At 36.5% G+C, this 22,324-nt stretch overlaps 5 protein-coding genes across 5 annotated transcripts; 1 reads left to right on the forward strand and 4 right to left on the reverse strand.

Moving 5' to 3' along the window:
• Positions 1–2,545: 2,545 nt before the first annotated feature.
• On the reverse strand, positions 2,546–3,122 carry LOC148919585 (uncharacterized). The gene is made up of 2 exons (XM_089044393.1): positions 3,102–3,122; positions 2,546–3,013 (listed from the first exon to the last, which is right to left on the reverse strand). Exons 1-2 carry the CDS (start codon positions 3,120–3,122, stop codon positions 2,546–2,548), a joined length of 489 nt encoding a protein of 162 aa, XP_088900519.1.
• A 1,488-nt stretch (positions 3,123–4,610) lies between these two features.
• LOC148919586 (uncharacterized) lies at positions 4,611–5,623 on the reverse strand. The gene has a single exon (XM_089046632.1). It carries the CDS (start codon positions 5,424–5,426, stop codon positions 4,863–4,865), a length of 564 nt encoding a protein of 187 aa, XP_088902758.1. The 5' UTR covers positions 5,427–5,623; the 3' UTR covers positions 4,611–4,862.
• A 9,656-nt stretch (positions 5,624–15,279) lies between these two features.
• On the forward strand, positions 15,280–18,151 carry LOC103320230 (alpha/beta-Hydrolases superfamily protein). Its single transcript, XM_008221874.3, has 7 exons — positions 15,280–15,775; positions 16,154–16,192; positions 16,300–16,370; positions 16,642–16,706; positions 16,945–17,034; positions 17,115–17,207; positions 17,427–18,151. Exons 1-7 carry the CDS (start codon positions 15,411–15,413, stop codon positions 17,835–17,837), a joined length of 1,134 nt encoding a protein of 377 aa, XP_008220096.1. The 5' UTR covers positions 15,280–15,410; the 3' UTR covers positions 17,838–18,151.
• Positions 18,152–18,254: 103 nt separating this feature from the next.
• On the reverse strand, positions 18,255–19,005 carry LOC103320229 (lachrymatory-factor synthase-like). The gene has a single exon (XM_008221873.3). The coding sequence runs from the start codon at positions 18,873–18,875 to the stop codon at positions 18,369–18,371; it is 507 nt and encodes a 168-aa protein (XP_008220095.1). The 5' UTR covers positions 18,876–19,005; the 3' UTR covers positions 18,255–18,368.
• A 501-nt stretch (positions 19,006–19,506) lies between these two features.
• LOC107880471 (lachrymatory-factor synthase-like) lies at positions 19,507–20,224 on the reverse strand. Its single transcript, XM_016791997.2, has one exon. The coding sequence runs from the start codon at positions 20,156–20,158 to the stop codon at positions 19,655–19,657; it is 504 nt and encodes a 167-aa protein (XP_016647483.2). The 5' UTR covers positions 20,159–20,224; the 3' UTR covers positions 19,507–19,654.
• Between the last annotated feature and the right edge of the window lie 2,100 nt (positions 20,225–22,324).

A 22,324-nucleotide genomic window follows, 5' to 3' on the forward strand; every position in this document is an offset into this window, starting at 1 on the left:
CCTCTCCATTTTCTAGGGTTTTACACTCTCCATCTTTCTCATGTTTTTATCCCCACGCCCACCCTTTCGGGCCTTTCCCCACTATCAATGTTCACATCTCACAAAACCTATCTTTTTCAATCGAGTATTTTCATATTGCATAACCAAACATAAAGACGTATTCCTCTACAGCTCCATCTTTTATTCTTAATATCTTAACAAACTTCCCTTCATAAGATTTGACTCACATCTTGAAAATACTTGTTACTCTTCCAGTAATGTTAATATATCTTTCTTTAAAACACAATATATGTGGGAGTGCTCTTTCCACTATGTTAATATCTCTCATGTAAAAAAGGCCACTAGGAACCCAAATCTCTACTTGTAGGTTGTACGACACAAGCACCATCTTAGAACGTGACACACAAAGAATAATACTTGCTTCTAGCACTTGTTTATTCGCCCCAACTCCAAAAAAAAAGAAGGAAAAAACGCACAGCATCAAGCTCAACAATTGCTCATCCACTACTTGGATGTGACCGTGTGGATAAGATTATATTAATCCAATTTGCTTATGTTTAGTTGTTGATTAAGTTCATAATCCTCTTTCAAAATATATTAATAATATTGGAAAGTTCATTTATGCCCATATGCTGTAAAGAGCACATTGTATTGTACTAATAAATTTCCATTACATACACTAATTTTTTATAATTATTTTTGACTGATTAATTAATGAGTTGATCTGTGAGGTATGCATGACGGGGAGCCGACCCATTTCCCTAATATAAGGGTGTCGATGTCTTTTTGAAATTTGTAGGGCTTCAACTTCATGTTCATTCACTTAGACCAAACTTTAATTATACTTTGCTGGTTTTGTTTAATCACATAATTGACAACTTTGGCTTGCAGTACTTCTTTTCTGTCTTTCTTTTTTCTTTGTAAACAATAGATTTCCAATGTATTATGGACTGCAAATGTCGGCCGGAAAGGGTCCACTGGGATTTTGACTTACCTGGGTTATTGAGCCACATTTAGCCAAATTCAAGCCACGAGAAAGAAAGAAAAAGAAAAGTTGTACCATAGCTAAATGGTTAAAAACAGTTACACATGCATCTAAGGTATTGTGTTCGAATTTTCCTCCTTAAGTATCGTTACCATATTACTTGAACAAGTAAATCCTTGATTAAAATGATTGTCCGTCCTCTATAGACACCACCATAATGCCAGGCCCATGTACAGCGACTGATCGCAAATTAAGGACACAAACCTCACCAAGGGCTTTAGCATAATGTCATTGTCACATTATGGACCCGCCCGATTTAAATGGGGAGGTGGATTGATCCAAGGGCTATGAGACTAAAAAGTACCAAAAAATCACATGCAGTTTATTTATTTTTGTTTTGTTTTTCTAATAATGAGTGTTCCATGATTCATACTTTGAAAATCCTGAAGTGGATTGTATTGCACGTGTGCAATTCACGTGCTATATGAGATTTTGCACCAACGAGCTCCTATGACCATCTGACTGACTAGCTAGTTTTGGTTTGAAGCGTCTTAGCCTGATTAACTTGGGACCAAGGGCACCCAGTGTCTTAGCCTTTTTGGGTTTACTTTCTCTTTTGGGTTGCACTGGTCAGGATTCAGCCCATACTTTGGGCTAAACAACTATCTTAGCTAGCCCATTACTTTAGAAGATGCGACCTAGACAAAGATAAAGTGTGTTTATACCATATTTGACCAAACAATTAGAAGCAACTCTAGGCAAAGTAAAGAGTCTCACATTGGAATATTACAAGAAATGAAGACTCTCCCTCACCTATAAAACGAGACCACTCTCCACTTAGGGGGGATCCTTGGGTTGAGCTTGATCTTTAGTCAGGGGCTTCTTCCTTCTTACTTTTATATTTGTCTTCTGTATATTTATCGCTTGCCCAAATCTTCACACACATGCTGAAGGTCCTCACCTTCACCCATCATCTATCATACCTTATCACTAAATTGGGCCTAAAAGTGTTGAAACATTTTTTAGATCACAGCCTAAATAGCAATTAATTATAGTTGAGTTAGGTTTAGTTGTTAGTTCAGTTTAAGTTTTGTAAATGTTGCGGATTCAGTTACTGATGTGTGGCTGGTTTCTTATAGATAAGCCTCATGTATTTAACAGCTTGCTGGCTAGAGTGCAACCATTACTGAGCATGGTTTATCACATTCGACAAATTTCGCAAATTCATTGAGGTTTGTGGTGATCTTTTTTCATGCGGTGTCAAAACTACACACTCAGCTGCTTCTTTTATGTCTAAAGGGTTTTTCATCGCCAGAATTGAGTTGTGCCAATTTTTTAGTTTCATGTAAGCGTTTCTATTGATCTTTCTATTTTCCTCAAACAAGCTTAATTAGCTCTCGTAAAATTAAGGACCCTGCAAGTAACCAAATCCTTTCAAGATAAATACGCATCTTAGTTAAATATAAGAACCCTACAACGAACCAAATAAATTGATTGACAACAAATATATATATATATATATGCCAAGTACATATGGTGAGACAAGTAGTAGTCGTTTTGTTACATATATTGCTTGAAATCAATTCTTGGGCCGCAGCTGCTTCTTCGGCCAAGCTTGGACATTGGCAAGTTGTGCTTTGAATCTCTATTCTCAGAGCTTCTTCTCGCTATCTCCCTCATGGCAGAAGTTAAAGAGAGCTTAGGATTGAGCCTGGTGCTGTTGTACTTCTGGCAAAAATCCCTGTGAGAGATCACAGCTTCTTGCATGGCCGTACCATTTGGAGCTACCATTTTCATTTTATCTTTGACAGCTTCTGAACAAAGCCCGCAAACCCATTTGCCTGAAAAAGAGTCCTCAACCTCATTGATATAGCCTGCGGTGCACTCCTCCTTCAGCCCACAGCATTCGCATTCTGCTTGCTTCACTTCATCAATTTTGGCAAGAACATTGCTACTTTCCAATTCCTTCTTGTACTTGTTTATTTCATTCGACACATCGGAGATTGCATTTCGAAGCCTTCGCTCATTCTATACTCACGCACGCACACGAAAAAGATATATAGACATTAGCTTAAATTCAATGATTTATAAAAAATCAAAGTGGAACAAGCAATACAATTGAAGATAACATTACCATGTTTGCTAATAGATATGATATATTTGTACAAGACATGCATTGGTATTTATATACAAAATGAGGGCGTGCATAGTATGAAGAGAGTCCTTTCAAAGGCAAGAGTGTGTAATCTCTAAAGTTTATATAGATAGAGTTTTCGAGAAGTTTTCCTCAATCGCATGTTGAGAGACCGCTTTATAGACTGAAATATATAATTTTTTAATAGATGGGTGTTGCTTTTTTGTGTCACTATTATGCAAATTGCACCCCTTGTTACCCAAAAAAAATTGATTTATATGCAAATTGCACACACCACTTGTTAGCTAACTTGCTAGCTAGGGCTCGTGTTGCACTTTTTTTTACGGCCAGAGATATATAGATAATAGAACTATTAGCTTAGCTGATAATGGACATGCATGTAATTGTATTCAATTTTCCCACTCGTGAGCACTTCAAGATCCATGCATATATAAATAGATGTATATATATTTGAGAGTTCAATCCGTGAGGCTTCAATGAGTCCATAGACTACTTTATAAAAAGAAATCAAGGTCTTGGTTAGGTTATTAATTTTATAAAACAAACAATTCAAATTATGAGATACATTATAGAGTATGTACAAACGAATAGTGAGCATCGTATTAATTTATTAAGTAATTAGTGTTAACGATGATGTTATTGCACCAACCATCTAGTTCTACGTCCCTTAGAGCACTTCCAATAGCAAGGGCTGGCCAGGGCAGCTGTTGGGGCCCACGAAACCAACAGGCATGATGGGCCCGAGTCCAAGCCTGAGTTTGCTGACGTCAGTAACAAATTTTTTAAAAAAATCTATATAAAAAAACCAAAAATTTCAGTTTAAATAAATAAATACTTAGTCATAGTTTTCACTTCTCACACCAAACTCTATACAAATTTCTCTCTTCATATCTCATGTGAATAGTTATTGCCATGACAAATGGTGGAAACACTACAACCTTTTGCAAGGGCAGTCACTATTCACGTGAATAGTGGCTACCCTAGCCTCCCCCTTGCCATGGCAAAGGGCAAACTGTTGGAAGTGCTCTTATAAACCCACGAAAGAGGTGTTCCTTGCTTTTTGGTGTTTCAAATCCACCAACTGCGCCGATAGCGATAAACCAAAAAAAGAAGAAGAAACTACATCGATAAAAGCTTTCAACCTAATTAACAAAGACGTGGAGAATGACCCCCCATCCGTGGAAAACAAATGCTTAGGAATCTTTAGTTGAGGGCGTTTTTGTTATTTAAGAAATAAACATAACACCATGTTGCTTGTGATCAATTTTTGGTTAGGGAATTGAACATTGAGCTACTCTAATCCTAACCTATTATTCTCCCTCTCCTCACCACTTAGACTAATTTCGAGGGTTAACGTCTTTTAATTAGCTATACTAAATCTTTTGCTCCGTTATTGCAATTTTTTTTTTTATATCATTGCGGCAAGAGAATTGAAATTTGAAAAATCTTTTAAAATTGGGAAAAAAAAAGTGCCACTAAATTGAGAACTGCTATTATATGTCAATTTATGAATTATCTATTGATGACTGTTAGCAGGTGTAATTGTCCTTGTGATTGACACCTGCAATATAATATAGTGGACTTCAAGTTTACTTATTTGAGTACGCATACAAGTCGACACCATAAGAAACACGACCATGCTCAATTTAAATGGAGGACGAAGAAACCAGAAATCTGGAGATAGGTCCTAGATCAAACCATCTAGTTATAAAAGTTTCGGGTTCAGGGTTTAGGGCTCAATTCTTCTCGATTAATTGCAGGAATGCAGCTGGAGCTCCTTGTGATGGCATTATTCTTTTGAACACTCTTATCTCTAGGACTTGTAGCCTTGGTCCTAATTTTTGAACTCTTTTTCAAGATCTCTTTGATGGCCTCAGCCTGGTACAAAACAGGGTATGCCCTGCCTAGCCTATTGAACTTGACACAATCACTGAAATGCTCATTGACAGCCTCTTCTCTTTTGCCTCCATTCTTCTCCATCTCTTCCTTCACAGCTTCTGCACACAGCCCACAAATCAGCTTCCCCGAAAACTGGTTTCGCACGCGATCGATGTACTCGTTGGTGCACTCCTCACACATGCCACAGCACTCACACTTGGCATCCTCAACCTCAGAGATAGTTGGAAGCTGCATGGCATCAATGGCTTCTTTGGTGCTGCTGCTTAGTTCATCTGAAATGTCAGAAATGGTTCTTTGAAGGCTTCCCATAGAAAGCCTTGGTGGCTTTTTGACAATGCTGGTATTAGAGTATGAACCCATTTGGTTTTCTCTGTTTGGTGGTGCCATGAGATGAGATAATTAAGGGAACAATGACAAAGAAGTGGAAATAGAGTTGAAGTGAATTAGAGTTCTGAGAGATACGAAAGTTTTGAAATTGGGTTTGAAGAATTCTTAGGCCTCTGTTGTGAATTTATATTGCTCTCTGTTATCTCTAGAGGGATGAGAGAACATGTATGTGGACTATGATTCTATGAACAAGTAAGTTTCAGTAATTAATGAGTATGTGAAAGCAAGATATTTATCAAAAGCTTATTGCCCCTTTCTGCTTTCACTTTCCATTAAGAATTGTACTTGAATTTTTCTTTTCTTTTTTCCTTTTTTTTTTGGTGGTGGGCTCTTATTGTTGCAGCAACAACTGAATTTTCTTTTTTCAGCACAAGTTATAGTTTAAACTAACACGGAGAGGGTGATTTCTCACATACACGCACATAATTAAGATGTTATGGAGGTTTGAGCTGCAGACATCCTGGTCTACAAGTTAAAGCCTTTTTTCATTGGGCTGGACCCGTAGGCGCAATAAGAACTTATTTAAAGTGCTAGAAAATCATGAATCCTTTATTTCAATTAATATGTATGATAAGGAAAAATGATGCTAAGTACCCAACAAATATAATAAATACAAAAAAATAATTCCAACCATGAAAGCTAATTCTTAGTTATGATTTCGTTTTCAGTATTGGGGGAACAAGACACATTGTTAGAAAATGCCTTGTATTATTTCCTCTGATATAAACACCTTTGGTGCCTAAAAAAGTAGATTAAAGAGTGCTCTAACTTCACGAGAAACAGAGCCAACCATGCATGTGAAAAAAAGGTAGGGACGTAGTAGAGAGAGAGATTATCAGAATGGTGTTAAAAGACTTATTGTGGTCACAGGTATCTCGAAGATCTTAAGGAAAAAGCACTTATATATCGATTGAGCTGTCAATGTTTCTTTTGTTGGAGAGTAAATTTACAGAGGCTTTTAGTTTGGCAGGGATTTACTTAAAAGCAAAAGCAGGAAGATGATCGCTTTTAACTTTTTTCCTGAAGGCGACGTAAGAACTACATTAACCCTCCGTTTGGATGAAAAAATTAAAAATTACATAGAATTTTAAAATGATGGAATTTCGATTTCCATCATTTCAATTTTTGGCAATTGAAGATTTCAGTATCTGGATTTATGTATGTCGAATTTTGTAAATGACAGAATTTTGTGAAATGACACCTATTTTGATGAAAATTAAACTCGGGAATTTAATGCTCCAATTTCCACGATTTTTTCCACGCGTCATTTAATAAATTCGGCGCTTAACTTGCCAAACAAAGGAATTGTCAATTTCTCCTCTTAAATTCATGACTTTTAGCTAAATTCCGAGTTGTTTTCCCTCATCCAAATGGAGGGTAATATTGAAAATTACACCAAAACAAAAAAGGGGAGCTTTTATTCCCAAGTATTTGAACTATATACCAGGGAAAAAGAACACCAAATCTCAAAACCCCATAATCAAACCCACACCGCTGGGCTTCGTAATTTTTAAATATATCTTTATATATGGCCCACAAGAAGATATTCTATTTAAAAAATGCTAGTCATACCACATATATATACCATATTGTGTTCCCACATATGTTAGAGAGGTGGTATGCAAATGTGATATACTTAGCATTGCTCATTGTATTTTGGTTTGTCATTTACATTGCTTTCAAAAAAAAATTCTAGTCATACCACATTGTATATCACCTTTTTAATAGAGGTGGGCCCCATTGTATTGGTGGGATCCAACTCTATTAGAGAGTTGATACACAAGATGATATGCAAGTGTGGTATGCCTAACATTGCAACAATAATGACATAATTTTAGCCATAGTTAGATCATCTCCAACAGTCGTAGCCAAACTCTTTAAATTGAAGTTTGTTGACCTACGTGGCAATTTGACAAGCTTTGTTTGCTACTTTAATATTTTGTTCCCCATTAGACTTTTCAATTCAATTAATATAATGTTATGTAAAATAATGAAAAATATGAAAACATGTGAAAAATGTCTATGTATTTATTATTTGAAACGAAAAAAAAAATGATGGTTTTAACATTTTCAAGGTAGGTTTTATTTTTTCAAAGTGAAATTAAATGTTTTGAAGAGTCAAAGTCAACTTACCAGTACTGAAAAAGATAAAAATGTTGCAGCTTTGATGATTGAGTTTGACAAGGCTGTTGGAGATAATTTTTTTTGATGTGGCTTACCTATTTTAGAATGAATGCTACTAAACGAACTCTAAAATTAACTGAGTATACCATACTACAAAAGTATTTATTGAATTATTGATTTACCCTAATATAAAATGGCCAAAAATGATATATGAAATTGTGAAATAAATACAATTTTAATAAGTACACCATACTAATTCAACCCGAATCAAAAGATAGTTTGGTGCCCATCTTTGTGATTCGTGAGTCAGAATGGCTTCTTGTGGTTCCTTATTCTTTCTTATGCTGTTGATTCCGCTTCTGATACTAAGTTCTGTATGCTCTAGCGCGGCTTGGAGTAGATGAAGCATTCCTTCTTTCTTCTCGGAACTATTTCTTGGTAACTTGGATTGGATAACTCATGAGCTTCTTCCATTGATGAACGAGAGATTCTCCTAATTGGGATTACGACGAGAAGATTGTCATGGAGTGAGTTGGATTGAATCCATTGTATTCTGGGTGACATTAATTATTATTTTCATTTTCATTATACCATTGGCAGTTCTTGTTTTGTAACATAAATATAATAATTATTATCGCTTTTTGCTCATTTGGCTTATTCCAACACAAAAAATGTTATGAGATAATTTGTGCTTAATTTCCCATTTGTCCTTTTGTGTTTTTAACGAAAGAGGTGGTGATTGCAAGAACTTGGAATAGCAAAAAAAGTGTCAACAGCTTTAGTAGAAGCATAAATTCATATAAAAGGTCAAAGATTTATAAATACTATTTAAAAAGTCAAGTTGGAAATCAACTATAAAGTAATACTTGTAGAGTGTACTGGGGGTATTTTTGGTAATTTTATAGGGTGTGCTTAGTTAATTTTATATTTTGATTAAAATATTAGGGTGTACTCAGTTAATTTTAAAGTTCGTTTAGCAGTACTCTTTAGAATTCCAAAGTTATTAAAGAGTCTGTTAAAGATGCTTTTTCCACGTCAAAATCGATCCATAGTCCTTATGGTTTCAAAGAATTTTGCCTAGGAACAAGTCCTTAAAATGGTTTTGTGGTAATTTTTAAACGCATGAATAGTTCATCCAAATTTGGTTTGTTTTCTATATATAACATATCAACGTGATGGGAGTCAATTGAGATATTGGAGAAAATTAATAGAAGAAATATAATTGATTATTGCAACATCCCCAACATAAACACTTCACTTCAACATGCACTGGAACCTCAAATCGTTCCCTGCATTGGAATGAGGTACAATCGCTATGGCCTGGCAATTGGGTGTCACTGACCTGGAATGAGATGAACAAAAGTTAATAGCTTAGTGCATTAATTCAGAAAGTCATGAAATCCATATCAATCAAGAAACGAGAAAATTTATATTCGTAAGTGATTATTTTGAAATTTTTTGAAGGCCAGTTTATTTGGTAAAATATATAAAAATCACTTATTATAAGTAATTACTGTGAGAGAAAGCAATTAGGGAAACCTCAAAAATGCTACACCCACTCAACTTTTTTCTTCTTTTAGACTAAACCCAACAATCTCTGTGGAAGGTATAATAATTATAAACTGTAAGAAATCTTCTAGAGATTAAAAATTTCCTGTCAAAAGGAGGATACGATCGTAGAATCGTCCATAAGTCAATCCTCACTGTCACGACATGGGTGTACCATTATCGCGGAAGTTTGAAAAGATATAGGCAATCAGTAAACCCACATTTACCGTACTTCTCAATGTCTTCCTCATTGCCAACTTACAAATGGTCGAGGACAAGAAAAAAACCAGGTGTGAAATGAAATTTACAGTTTCTTTGGAACTGCCAATCAAAAAGTCAGAATGAATATGCACATACCTCCACTGCTGCTGCCAAATCTTCAGTGCCCTCTTTGAATAACTGCATAGCAAGTTCAGTATGACAAGCAATACTGAACAAAACAAATTTTGGAAAGGCACATGTCATTTCCAGCTTTTGGGTTGGATAGTTCAACATCAAGTATAAGACACAAATTACAGTGGCTTAATTACATGCCTTGATGTGGGTCAGTGGATCAATGGGTCAAGATGGATTATGGGCTCTTCTGAAAAAAGAAAAAAAGAAAAAAAAAGGATATGGACCGAAAGCAATATCTTTTGGATCAGGGACTAAACTTCACTGGGTATCGTTGAGAATGGGTTGGCCCAATATAAACCAGTAAAACTCTACAGAAAATATAAATATAAATATATTAATTTTATCTTACCATAAACTTGAAATATTTTAATTTACTAACAGATTTTAAGAAGTAATTAATTAATAAGATTATTTTTACAGATGAGATGGTGATGCAATCCCTTATCCACAGGGATTGGTACCCATTACAAGTTTGAAGAACGAAATTTCCAAATTAAGCCATCCTAAATAAAATAGTCCTTGCATTGCAAGCCTTTTATTATTTAGCCTTTATTTGAATCGTAAAATTTGTGTAATAATTTATATTTCTTGCATATCACTCAAATATATCGGAAATATTTCCTGCCTTAAAAACTCAATCAAAATCGACAGACAATAACTGAATTTATTAAGAGTTTGGATTATTATAACTTTTCTTGGAATCCAATTGACTGACAAGTGCTTATTTTAAAAGCATGGGTTTCGAACTTTTCCAACTTGCAATGCAAAAGAAGTATAGTGTGATAAATCCCCCACTAATTCAGACAAAAATGTTATATCCCCCCCACCAACCCAAACGGAGACCAATAATTCGATATGCTTTTTTTTCTTTCTTTTGAATGTCCATTTTGGTGCTTTATAGCACAAGTCATATTCAAGACTTTAATGCTATCTGTTTTATACTTGCACTCCTTTCCTTCCTCTCTTTTCAAGTGTCGCTGTTTTATATGTTGATCTGTTTGTTTCTATATGAGAAAATAGTTGTAGACGTGGGTTTGGTTAATTGATAGGGGAGTGAGTTCTTTCTATTCATCCAAATTCAAATGACTCGCATAAATTACATTAATTTAGAGCAGTTTAAACTATACTAATTTGGATAAAAGGATTGAATTTTTACAAAGACAAAGTCAAAACAAAAAGACAAATATATTTTTATATATGGGCCACAATAAGATATTCTATTTCAAAAATACTAGTCATACCACATCTCGAATATATGTGGGCTCCACTTCTATTGGATAGATGATATCCAAATGTGATATACTTAGCATTACTCATTATATTTTGGTTTGTCATTTATATTGTTTCCAAACAAAAATTATAGTCATACCACATTGAACCCTAAAGCCCGGTCAATCATTCTGCCATCGAAGTTGTAGGACATATGGTTGGGCTAAGGTAAGCAGTAAGACGTACGATTGGGCTAAGGTAAGCTAAGCTGTTGGTCTAGGAACAAACGAGAAGCTGTGAGCAAATCCACTTCTTTGATAACTTGTTTAACGTTCAGGAAGTCAATAACTAGGCTCAAGTCCGTCTCAATGAAGGGGAAGCCGAAGGTTAGTTCCACCTTTTATTGGAGAGGTGGTACACAAGGGGTATGCAAATGTGGTATGCCTAATATTGCAACAATAACAACATAATTTTAGCCATAGTTAGAGCATCTCCAACAGTAGTAGTAAACCGAACTTTTCAAATTGAAATATGTTGACCTACATGGCAATTTGACAAGCTTTGGTTGCTATTTTAATATTTTGTGCCCCCTTAGAGTCTTCAATTCAATTAATGTAATGTTATGGAAAATAATGAAAAATATGAAAACATGTGAAAAATGTCTATGTATTTATTGTTTGAAAAGAAAAAAATATATATGTTTTTAACATTTTTAAGGTAGGTTTTGTTTTTCCAAAGTTAAATTAAATGTTTTGAAGAGTCAAAGTCAACTTATCAGTACTAAAGAAAGAAAAATGTTGCAGCTTTGACAATTAAGTTTGACAAATTGCAGATGATTTTTCTAATATGGCTCACCTATTTTAGAATTTCAAAGTTGTTGAGTTAAAGATATTTTTTCCATGTCAAAATTGATCCACAATCCTTATGGTTTCAAAGAATTTTGTTTAGGAACAAGTCCTTAAAATTCTAACAAATTCCATGAGGACTCTTTGTGGGTTTTCACGCCTGGCTTCAGTTTTTATTTTGAATAATTTTCTTGAGTCTTCTTTTCTCATTAGAATTTTGTGGTAATTTTGAAACGCATGAATAGTTTATGTATAAAATGTTTTTATTGTGAAAATGGCAGCATCCAAATTTTGTTTGTTTTCTATATATAACATATCAAGGTGATGGGAGTCAATTGAGATATTGGAGAAAATTAATAGAAGAACTATAATTGATTATTGCAACATCCCTACCATACACTTAACTTCAACATGCACTGGAACCTCAAATCATTCCCCGCATTGGAATGAGGTACAATGGCTATCACCTGGCAATTGGAATGAGAACAAAATTTAATAGCTTAGTCCATTAATTCAGAAAGTCATGAAATCCATATCAATCGAGAAACAAGAAAATTCAGATTCATAGGTGATTACTTTGAAAATCTTAAAATGCCAGCTTGTTCGGTAAAATATATAAAAATCACTTATTATAAATAATTGTTGTGAGGGGAAGCAATTACGAAACCTCAAAAATGCCACACCCACTCAACCTTTATCTTCTTTTAAATTAAACCCAACAATCTCTATGAAAATTTCTTGCAAAAAGGAGGATAGACTGTCCATAAAGCTTTCCGTTTTGTACGGCTCGTTGTGACAGTGAGAGGAGAAGTCAATCCTCACTGTCACGCCATGGGTGTTCCATTATTGCGGAAGTTATGGAAAGATATAGGCAATCAGTAAACCCACCTTTACCGTCCGTTCACCATACTTCTCAATGTCTTCCTTATTGCCAGCCTACAAACAGTCAATGACAAGGAAAAAAACTAGGTGTGAAATGAAATTTACAAATCAAAAAGTCGGAAAGAATATGCACATACCTCCACTGCTGCTGCCAAATCTTCAGTAGCATCTGCCCTCTTTGAATAAATGCATAACAAGTTCAGTATGACAAGCAATATTGAACAAAACAAATTTTGGAAAGACACTGGTCAATCCAGCTTTTGGGTTGGAAAGTTCAACATGAAGGGTAAGAAACAAATTACAATGGCTTAATTCCAGCTTCCAGAAGCCTAATGGTCCTGTAAAACATGCCTTGTGGGTCAGTGGATCAATGACTGGGTCAAGATGGATTATGGGCTCTTCTGAAAAAATAAAAATAAATATGAATATGAACCAAAAGCGAGTTATCGTTCAGAATGGTCTGACCCAAGATAAACCAGTAAAGCTCTACAGAAAAAATAAATATAAATATATTAATCTTTTTCGACCGAAAAAAATATATTAATCTTATCTTACCATAAACTTGAAATATTTTAATCTACTAACAGATATTAAGAAATAATAATTAATAAGATGGTGATGCAATCTCTTATCCACAGGGATTGGTACCCATTACAAGTTTGAATTATGAAATTTCCAAATTAAACCATCCAAAATAAAATAGTCCCTGCATTGCATGCCTTTTATTATTTAGCCTTTATTTGAATCGTAAAATTTGTGTAATAATTTATATTTCTTGCATATCACTCAAATATTTCGGAAATATTTCCTGCCTTAAAAACTCAATCAAAATCGACAGACAAGAAATGAATTTATTAAGAGTTTGGATTATTATAATACAACTTTTCTTGGAATCCAATTGACTGACAAGTGCTTATTTTAAAACCACGGGTTTCGAACTTTTCGAACTTGCAATGCAAAAGAAGTATAGTGTGATAAATCCCCCACTAATTCAGACAAAAATGTTATTTCCCCCCAACCCAAACGGAGACCAATAATTCGAGATGCTTTTTTTCTTCTTCTTTTGAATGTCCATTTTGGTGCTTTATAGCACAAGTCACATTCAAGACTTCAATACTATCTGTTTTATATTTGCACTCCTTTCTTTCCTCTCTTTTCAAGTGTCGCTGTTTTGAAAGTTACATGTACCACTAAAAAAACAATTATAATTATATGTGGCCCTTAGCCTCTCAAATTTGCTTTCAAAACAAAGAGGAGCAGAAGATCCTACATCTAGTTTCAATATGTTGATGTGTTTGTTTCTATACGAGAAAATAGTTGCATACGTGAGTTTGGTTAATTGATAGGGGAGTGAGTTCACTCTATTCATCCAAATTCGAATGATTCGTATAAATTACATTAATTTAGAGTAGTTTAAACTATACTAATTTGAATAAAAGGATTGAATTTTTACAAAGACAAAGTAAAAAAAAACGAAAAACGAAAATGATTGGACCGACTTGGTCCTTCTCTTGCACGAAATCGTTGCGATGGTATGGGAGGGAAGAGTGGAAAGTCTCAAAGTCAAGGGATTGAATTGATATATCATAAATTCCGGTTTGATAATTAAGAAAATAAAATAAAACAGATAATCCTCTCCCTGTTTTTCTGGCAAGGTACACGTGTTGGGATATGAGTGACGATAATTTAGAAATTTTTTTTTCTTCCTATACAAACGATATTGTGAGAAGTGAATTTTTCCACACATACTATCGATGTGTTATTGGGTACTTTGCTGTAAATCCAGATCCTATTTCACTGGACTAAATCCGTTGGCACGATAATCCAGAGGTTTATCTCCTGCGATGATATGCTCATGCATGATTACGTGGAACACTGGAGGGTTAGTAGCTTTGTCTCCAGTTTTGATGGCGTTCATGAATTAAATTGTTATTTTCTCGCTGGCAATTTGCTTGAAGGGCTCGGCTCCAGTATGGCGGCTAAATCTTTGACGGCTAAAGGATTTGCTTATTTGGTTAATTTCATAAATATAACCAATTAGATTTAATTTATCTGTATTTTAAACTTTATATTTTAGGAAAATTACAGCATGACTAGTTTTCTTTATGGTAACGACAGCCTCACTCCTTGAGATTTAAGTGTGTTTCCTTATATACCCTTCGGTAATTTTCAATCCAAAAAGATCCTTGTTCATTTATTGCAAGTTTAATAAATCCACTTGTATTAGTAGTTAAAGCATACTTTAAAAAGTAAATTACATTTTTCGTCATTGGAGTAAGGGTTAAATTTAATTTTGGTCACCGTATTTGTAGCTTTTAGCAAATCAAGTTATTTCATTAATTAAAAAATATTTTTAAAATATTAATCTTGCCAAATGATCAATTAGATGTCACTACAAATTTGATTTATCCAATCTTAAGCACCAAATAAGTTCAGTGGGAGCCGAGCTGATTAGCCAAGCCAGAGTATATTATTGCACAATGAATTTCCACAACTGTCTTCCCAAAAATTAATTATCTTGACGTAGACCTTACCATCAAACTCATCTCCGGTACGTCCGATCACACCAACGAATAAGTTTCTTCAATCTCCACCGTCCCAGCCGAAACCTCCCAAACAAAGTGTCACCCCTATCACAACTCCATCAACCATCCAAATTCCGCCACGTCACCAAACGCACACCAATCACCGGCTCCTCGTCCTTCCCGCTCCCTCCCAGGACCACATACTTATCAAATCCCAAATCGAAACCGTCAACACCCCGGGGCCCACCGAAATCAACGCCCCAGATTGACCGCTGCGATTTCGCTGAACATAACGTTATAAATTCCCATGAAACGCGCTAAAGCTTCTCTCTCTTTCTATTTCGTTTCCTTCTCCTCTCCTTTTGCGTTTCTTCGAGCGAATCGAATTCCCGGATCAATTCCACGCCCTCTCTCTCCGTCGCTCGCTCTCAATCTCCACCGTCGATCCGTCAGCGATGTCGACGGCGGAGATGGAGCAGCTGACCTCCGGAGCCAGCAACCGCATCATCCCGCTCCTCAAAACCCTAAGGACGGTTCTTCTCTTCGTCCATACCTTCTTTCTCTCCCTGCTCCTCTTCATCCTCCCCCGTCGTCGCCGCCGCGGAATATCGGAATCGCTCCTCGACGCGCCGTCGTCGAAGAAGCGGAAGTCGGCGTGGAAGAGAGAGGAGGAGGACACTCTCAGGCGGAGAGCGTTGGCCGAGTGCTATAGCACCGGAGACGGGCACTGCCCCTACCGTTCGGCGACCTTCTTGTTCTTCGGCGGTAGAAACAACGCCCTCTTCTGCCGGTCTTGGGTTCCGGTCTCCGGTACACCGAGGTAAAATTCTCATTGTTTCTATTTTATATCTATTATTGGTTTTGTTTTATTGAAATTTTTTTTATGGTTAAATTTTCTGAATCCGTGCGCTGCGTCGTTAAGTTTGTTTTAAACTAAAATAAGTAGCCAATTTTTTTTTTCCTGGGGAAAATATGCACATAGTAGTCGTTTTTTGTTTTGCTGATAAAATTGTGGCGCACCAGGGAGTTACAGTAGAGGAAAGGAATAAGGGGCTGTGGTGCTGATTTTGTGTGTTTTTTCCTTCGTCGCTTTTCTTGCGTGTACAGTTTGGGTTCCTTGTTGCTTCTATTCTGTATGGTCTTCACAAATTTGTTCTCGTTGTCCCAACTCTTGAGTACTTTTGCTCTGTAATTTCAGGGGCATTTTGATCATCATACATGGGCTTAATGAGCATAGGTAAATTGTTCAGGAGCTTTTTTTTTTCCTTCTTCATTTGATTGTTTTTTGCCTTTTTCAAGTGAAGTTTTTTTAAATATGTATTTTTTGTTCACCTTTGTTTTCAGTGGAAGATATGCTGATTTTGCCAGGCAACTAACCTCCTGCAACTTTGGGGTATATGCAATGGACTGGATAGGTAGCTACATTTTTAAGATTGTAGTCATTTTGGCTCTTTCACTTTTGTAGTTCAAAATGAACATCAATACTGTTAAAGTCAGGAAGAGATTTATACCAGAGAGTTCCAACTCGCCTTCTTCCTTTACCTTCTGAGTCCAATGGAAGAACGTTTCCCAGACGTATGCAATAGATGCTTATGATAGAAAACATGAACATGTCTACTCAATTCTGAATGATTTCATAGGTTGTTAGGTTACATTTATATTAATGTATTGTTCTGTTTGTGGTAGGTCATGGTGGCAGCGATGGATTGCATGGATACGTCCCTGCACTTGACTATGTTGTTGCTGATACTGTAAGTTTAGCAGCAAATTTTCCGTTCTATTATAAATCATGGAATTTCATTCAACTCAGCATGAGTATCCCCTCATCGAAATATATAGGATTTTCTGTATGAACATAGTATCTATAGACGATGGTGGGATCATAGTTTTCTCTCATTTCTTGTACTTTTGGTTCCAAGTGTCTCTTTTCTTTTGAACCCCATTATGGCGGTGACCCTGAAGCTTGACAGTTTGATCCTCTTTTAATAGGTAGCTTTCTTGGAAAAGATTAGGTTAGAGAACCCTGGAGTACCATGCTTCCTCTTTGGTCACTCAACGGGAGGAGCTGTTGTTTTGAAGGTATGCCATAAAATAATGTACTGAGCATCCAGCTTCATTGATTTTGAATTCATCGTTAAAATTGTTGAACCTTTGTGTAGGCGGCATATTCCCCTCAAATTGAAGGAATGGTGGAGGGCATTGTGCTGACATCACCAGCTTTGCGTGTTAAGCCAGCACATCCAATTGTTGGGGTATGTTCTTTACTGCCTTACAGGCTATGTATATTGATGCTTCATCTTTTAGGCAATTTTATCTTCCCCAAGAACTCCTTTAAGATGTGTTAAACTCATAATGATGAACTGATTTATGTTCTGGTTAGGGTTGTTCATAAGTGTCATCTGATGTTTGATTGCGTTTCCACCATTGATTCATGGTTACATATTACAAACTTTTCTCTGATTGTAATCTAGGCTGTGGCTCCAATTGTCTCTTTGGTTGCTCCCAAGTTCCAGTTTAAAGGGGCAAACAAGAGGGGTATTCCAGTCTCAAGGGATCCTGCAGCATTGTTGGCCAAGTATTCTGATCCCCTGGTCTATACTGGCCCGATAAGGGTCCGAACAGGCTATGAGATATTGCGAATCTCCACTCATTTGACACGGAACTTTAAGTTTGTGAGCGTCCCCTTCTTTGTTCTGCATGGAACTGCTGATAGAGTCACTGATCCACTAGCCTCCCAAGATCTCTATAATGAGGCAGCATCAGAGTTCAAGGATATAAAGCTCTATGATGGTTTCTTACACGACCTTCTCTTTGAGCCGGAACGTGAAGAGATTGCACAGGATATAATAAATTGGATGGAGAAGAGATTGCGCAGGATATAATAAATTGGATGGAGACGAGATTGAGGGGGTTGGCGTGGAAGATGTTAACTTCACATAATTCTTCACCCACCCGGACTCCATCAGAAAAAAGAAAAAAAGAAAAAGAAAATTGAAAATTTACCCATGTTGAAGGGGGATCCACTTTTTAGAAGCAGTTAGGCCATATATTACATTTAGATTTTGAAAGTTATTTACGTGTTTTGTGGTTTGCTTGTCATCGTCAAAATCTGTATTTAATAGACGAATTCAATTTACAGGGTGGCTTGTGATCATTCTGGTTATATATTATAGATGAATGTTCATCTTGGCCGAAAGCTATTGTTTCGTATTTTGTTCTTACCTGTGGTACTCTTTGTCGAAACTGTGTTTAATTCTCGTTCTCTAATATCGCTTGTATAAAAATATTATTGTAAAATATAACTGGAAATAAAAAATTCAATTATTAAACATACTACAATGTTGTAGTCTTGGAATTACTTACATAATATATAAACACACCAACACAAAAATATTAGCAAACAACAATTATTGTTACCCAGTGGTAGGTAGAAGGGTATGCTCCATCATCTTCTCTGCCATCAATTGAAGAGAAGAGTCAAGGTATGAACGAAAATCATTCAATCCCCACCCTTCAATCGGATCGCAAACAAACGACCACTCGATCTTGCACCCAATGCTGCCATCTCCGCCGTTGATCGGGACTAGTTGCATTACCGCAACATACGACTTAAACCCGAGATTGCTCTCAATAATCTCATAGCTCAAACACCGTTGGATTGGATCAAGGGACAGTAGCTTCTCTTTGGCCCACTTGATGGTGGACTCATCATTATCAATAGGAGCACGGGCGCAGTACCGGATCAGACCCGGTTGGCCAGGGACGCCATCGACTTGGTAACACGTGGCAATATCGGGGAACCACTTGTGTAAGCTGCAGAAATCGGCCAGGAGAGGCCAAACTTGTTCAGCTGATGAGCCTTGAAGATCAGCAGAGGCTTTGCCTTCCCATTTGGACTTTGGAATTTGATCTTCTGCCATGAGAAAGAAACAAATGGAAAGAATGGAGAGCGTGAAAATGAGAAAGTTGAGTTGAGTGGTAGCTCATCACAATTTGGTAATTTACAACCACAAAAGTCCAAAGATTCTTTTTGTATTTTTATTTTTTTGATTCCCATATGTGATATGTGTTGAGTGGAGTGGAATGGAAGCTGGCAACCTCATCAATATTAATTGGCGCCCAAGTGGGAATGTCATGATTGTGCCCCCTGTTTAGGTTAAGTGTCGGTGCGTTGGATTGTTCTAGGTGATAGATTGAAAATACGAAAGAAAATCTTCCAATCTCCATCCCTTAGCCGGATCACAAACCCACTGATGTCGTTTATGGGCACTACTTGCATTGTTGCAACATATGCGACTTGAACCCCATGTTGTTCTACAGCATCTCATAGCTCATACACCGTTGGATTGGATCAATCACTCGAGTAGCTTCTCTTTGACTTGACCCACCTGAAGCTGGTCTCATCAGCAGGATCAGTAGGAGGAATGACCAAAACAACCTCATGTTTTATGTGCATATAGTTTTTTGACAAAGCGATATATTCCAAACCATACTATAATTTACAGAAAGAGGAATGACCTTGGGTACAAGATCATAGTCAACTGACCAAACCTACATTTACTAATACTATAATTTATTGATAAGTGGCACATGCTTTTTTATTAATAAATTCATAAACATACTACAAGTCAATAATAATACACATAAAAGTAATATACCAACAAATAAAGACTAATTAAGCCGAGTCAATTAACGTTGATCAGCTAGTAGAAAGAAGAGCATGCTCCATTGTTTTTGCTACCAACGGGAGAGAAGACTCAAGAAAATCAAGAAGGTTTTCCAACCTCCATCCATCAACCGGATCACAAACAACCCACCACTCGATCTTGCATCCAAGAACGACATCATGATGAATGTCGTTTATGGGCACTACTTGCATGGTACCAACATATGAGTGAAATCCCATGTTGTTTTCAAGGATCTCATAGCTCAAACACCGTTTGATTGGATCTATCATCAGTAGCTTCTCCTTGACCCACTTGATGGTCGTCTGATCATCAGGATCAGCAGGGGGAGTTGCGCAGTACCGGATCAGACCCGGCTGGCCAAGAACTCCCCCGACTTGATAAGATGTCTCAAGTTTGGGGAACCACTTGTGTAGGTTGCAGAAATCAGCCAAGAGAGGCCAAACTTGCTCAGCTGCTGGACCTTTTAGGTCAGCAGAGGTTCTGCCTTCCCATTTTGGCTGTGTTTGTTCTTGCATGTGAGAGCTTAGCTAGGGAAACAAAGATCACATCAATGGATAATTAGAAGCTAGAGAACATGCATGTATTTATAACAAGGTTTCTCTAATTCAACCACAAAAGGTTATATATTTATACAGGTGAGTGAGGTGATGAAATGGAAAGTTGACTTGACTAAAAGAAGAAGGTGATTATGTTTACCAAAAACAATCTCGCCATTTATATTCAAATGCTTTGATTGAGTGATTCATGGCAAGTGGGAAAATTATTATAATTTTGGTATGATCGAGTCTCTGATCCTCAAATGTCACCAATTATTTACTCTCTCTCTCTCTCTCTCTCTCTCTCTCTTCTTCTTCTTCTTCTTCTTCTTCTTCTTTGACTTGAGCAATTATTTTATGTAAAACCAGCCTTAAACATACAGATGTTGATTAAATAATTGGACTGACTTCTTGGGGGGCACCTCAGGACTATCAGTGTCCAGCGATGCCTTGTATGACAAGCCTATACATAAATAACTGAGTCAAGTCTCATCTGCTGGCAATTTAAATTTCTTATATTGAGCTTTTTCCTTCTAGAATGTGAAGTCACATTGATGGTAGATATTCAAACATCAGGTAATTGGATCAATCATCAGTATATTCTCTTTGACTTAATTACTTGACGGTGGTGATGATCGTATCATCTTCAGGATCAGTAGGAGGAGTGGCGCATCCAGTACCTGATCAAACCCGGTTGGCCAAACTCTTGTTCAGCTGCTGGCGCTTCGAGCGGAGCAGAGGTTTTGCCTTCTCACTTTGACTGTTGGTGCTTGCATCAGATCAACTAGGCGGCAGAATAAGTGACGTGTACCTTTGTAAGGTTTCTCTGCCTCAACAACAAAAATCATAGGGATGACAATTTTACTTGCCTTACAGGGTTCAACACTACAACCTTTATATAACTTGTAGGGGGTGCTAAAGATGTTTTATGTGCCATGTGTCAGAATACGTATAGCCACGCGGTTATACTATTTTAAAAAAAAACAGGTATGGCCGCCCGGCTATACTATTCAAATACATTATATTTAAACGGTATAGCCGCGCGGCTATACGATTTAATAAATAAAAAATTAAGAAAAAAGCACCCTCCTAATTTCATTAATTTATACTTTATATATATATATTAATTTTCTAGTTTCAACAAATCTAAAATAGATATTAATTGGTCACTATATAATTTTTTAAATATATATTATTTTTATTCAATAATATGTGAGAATTATTTGTATAATACATGAATTTTGTGTGTCTTATTGAAAATGTTGTAAAATATATTAAACATAAGAAATACGTACATACATGTACAATGTGAGTATTGTACATTTACTTTTTTTTTTTTTAAACCTTGAATTTTACTGAGTCTTTAAGACGTGTACATAACACAAATGTATTATTAAAAAATATGTACATACGTGTATAATAGAGTATTAAATGTGAAAGTGCTAAATTCTTTATATATGTAATAAATAGAGTATTAAACGTGAAAGTACTAAACCCTACGTGTATGTAAAGAGTATAGCCGCTCACAGTGAAGGACCCAGGATTGGAATCCCGTGGGGTCATAGTGTAAATGTTCCAAATAAAATTTAAGAATAGGTATTTTTACTCACACACACTCTCTCTCTCTCTCCGATTTTCCCTCTGCGTTAAACCCATTCCGTATCATTTCATTCGAGACGGAAACCGCCATATACCCACCAAAAAACCACATCCGACCACCTCAACTCGAGACAGTCCGTTCGACTCGTCGTGAAGTTCGATCAAGACCCACCCAATTTCCATGCCGGAAAACCCGAGAATCGTCGACGGTATCGATTGGTTTGAACCGGAGTTTTCCGATCGTTGCGCGCCGCCTCCGCCGTCCGTTTGAGTAAAATTGGTGAGGTTTCTTCTCCTTTTTACGTGTTCTAGCTGACTGTTGTTTAGGTTTGGATCGATTTTGAGATTAGGAACCGATTTGTATAGTTAGGTTTTGGCCGGTTTTCATTGTGAAATTCCGGCCACTTGCCGTCCAAATTGGACTTGCCCGCAATTGAAAAAGATGCTCCATTCGTTGAGTAGTATCTAGGATTGGAAGGGTGGCTTGTGATTTAGAGATTTTCCGTCGCCGGAAATTTCTCTACACACCCATGCTAGCACGTGTGG

Source organism: Prunus mume, linkage group LG2 (genome assembly GCF_029339155.1).
Source record: "Prunus mume cultivar Tortuosa linkage group LG2, ASM2933915v1, whole genome shotgun sequence".
Taxonomy (NCBI): Eukaryota; Viridiplantae; Streptophyta; class Magnoliopsida; order Rosales; family Rosaceae; genus Prunus; species Prunus mume.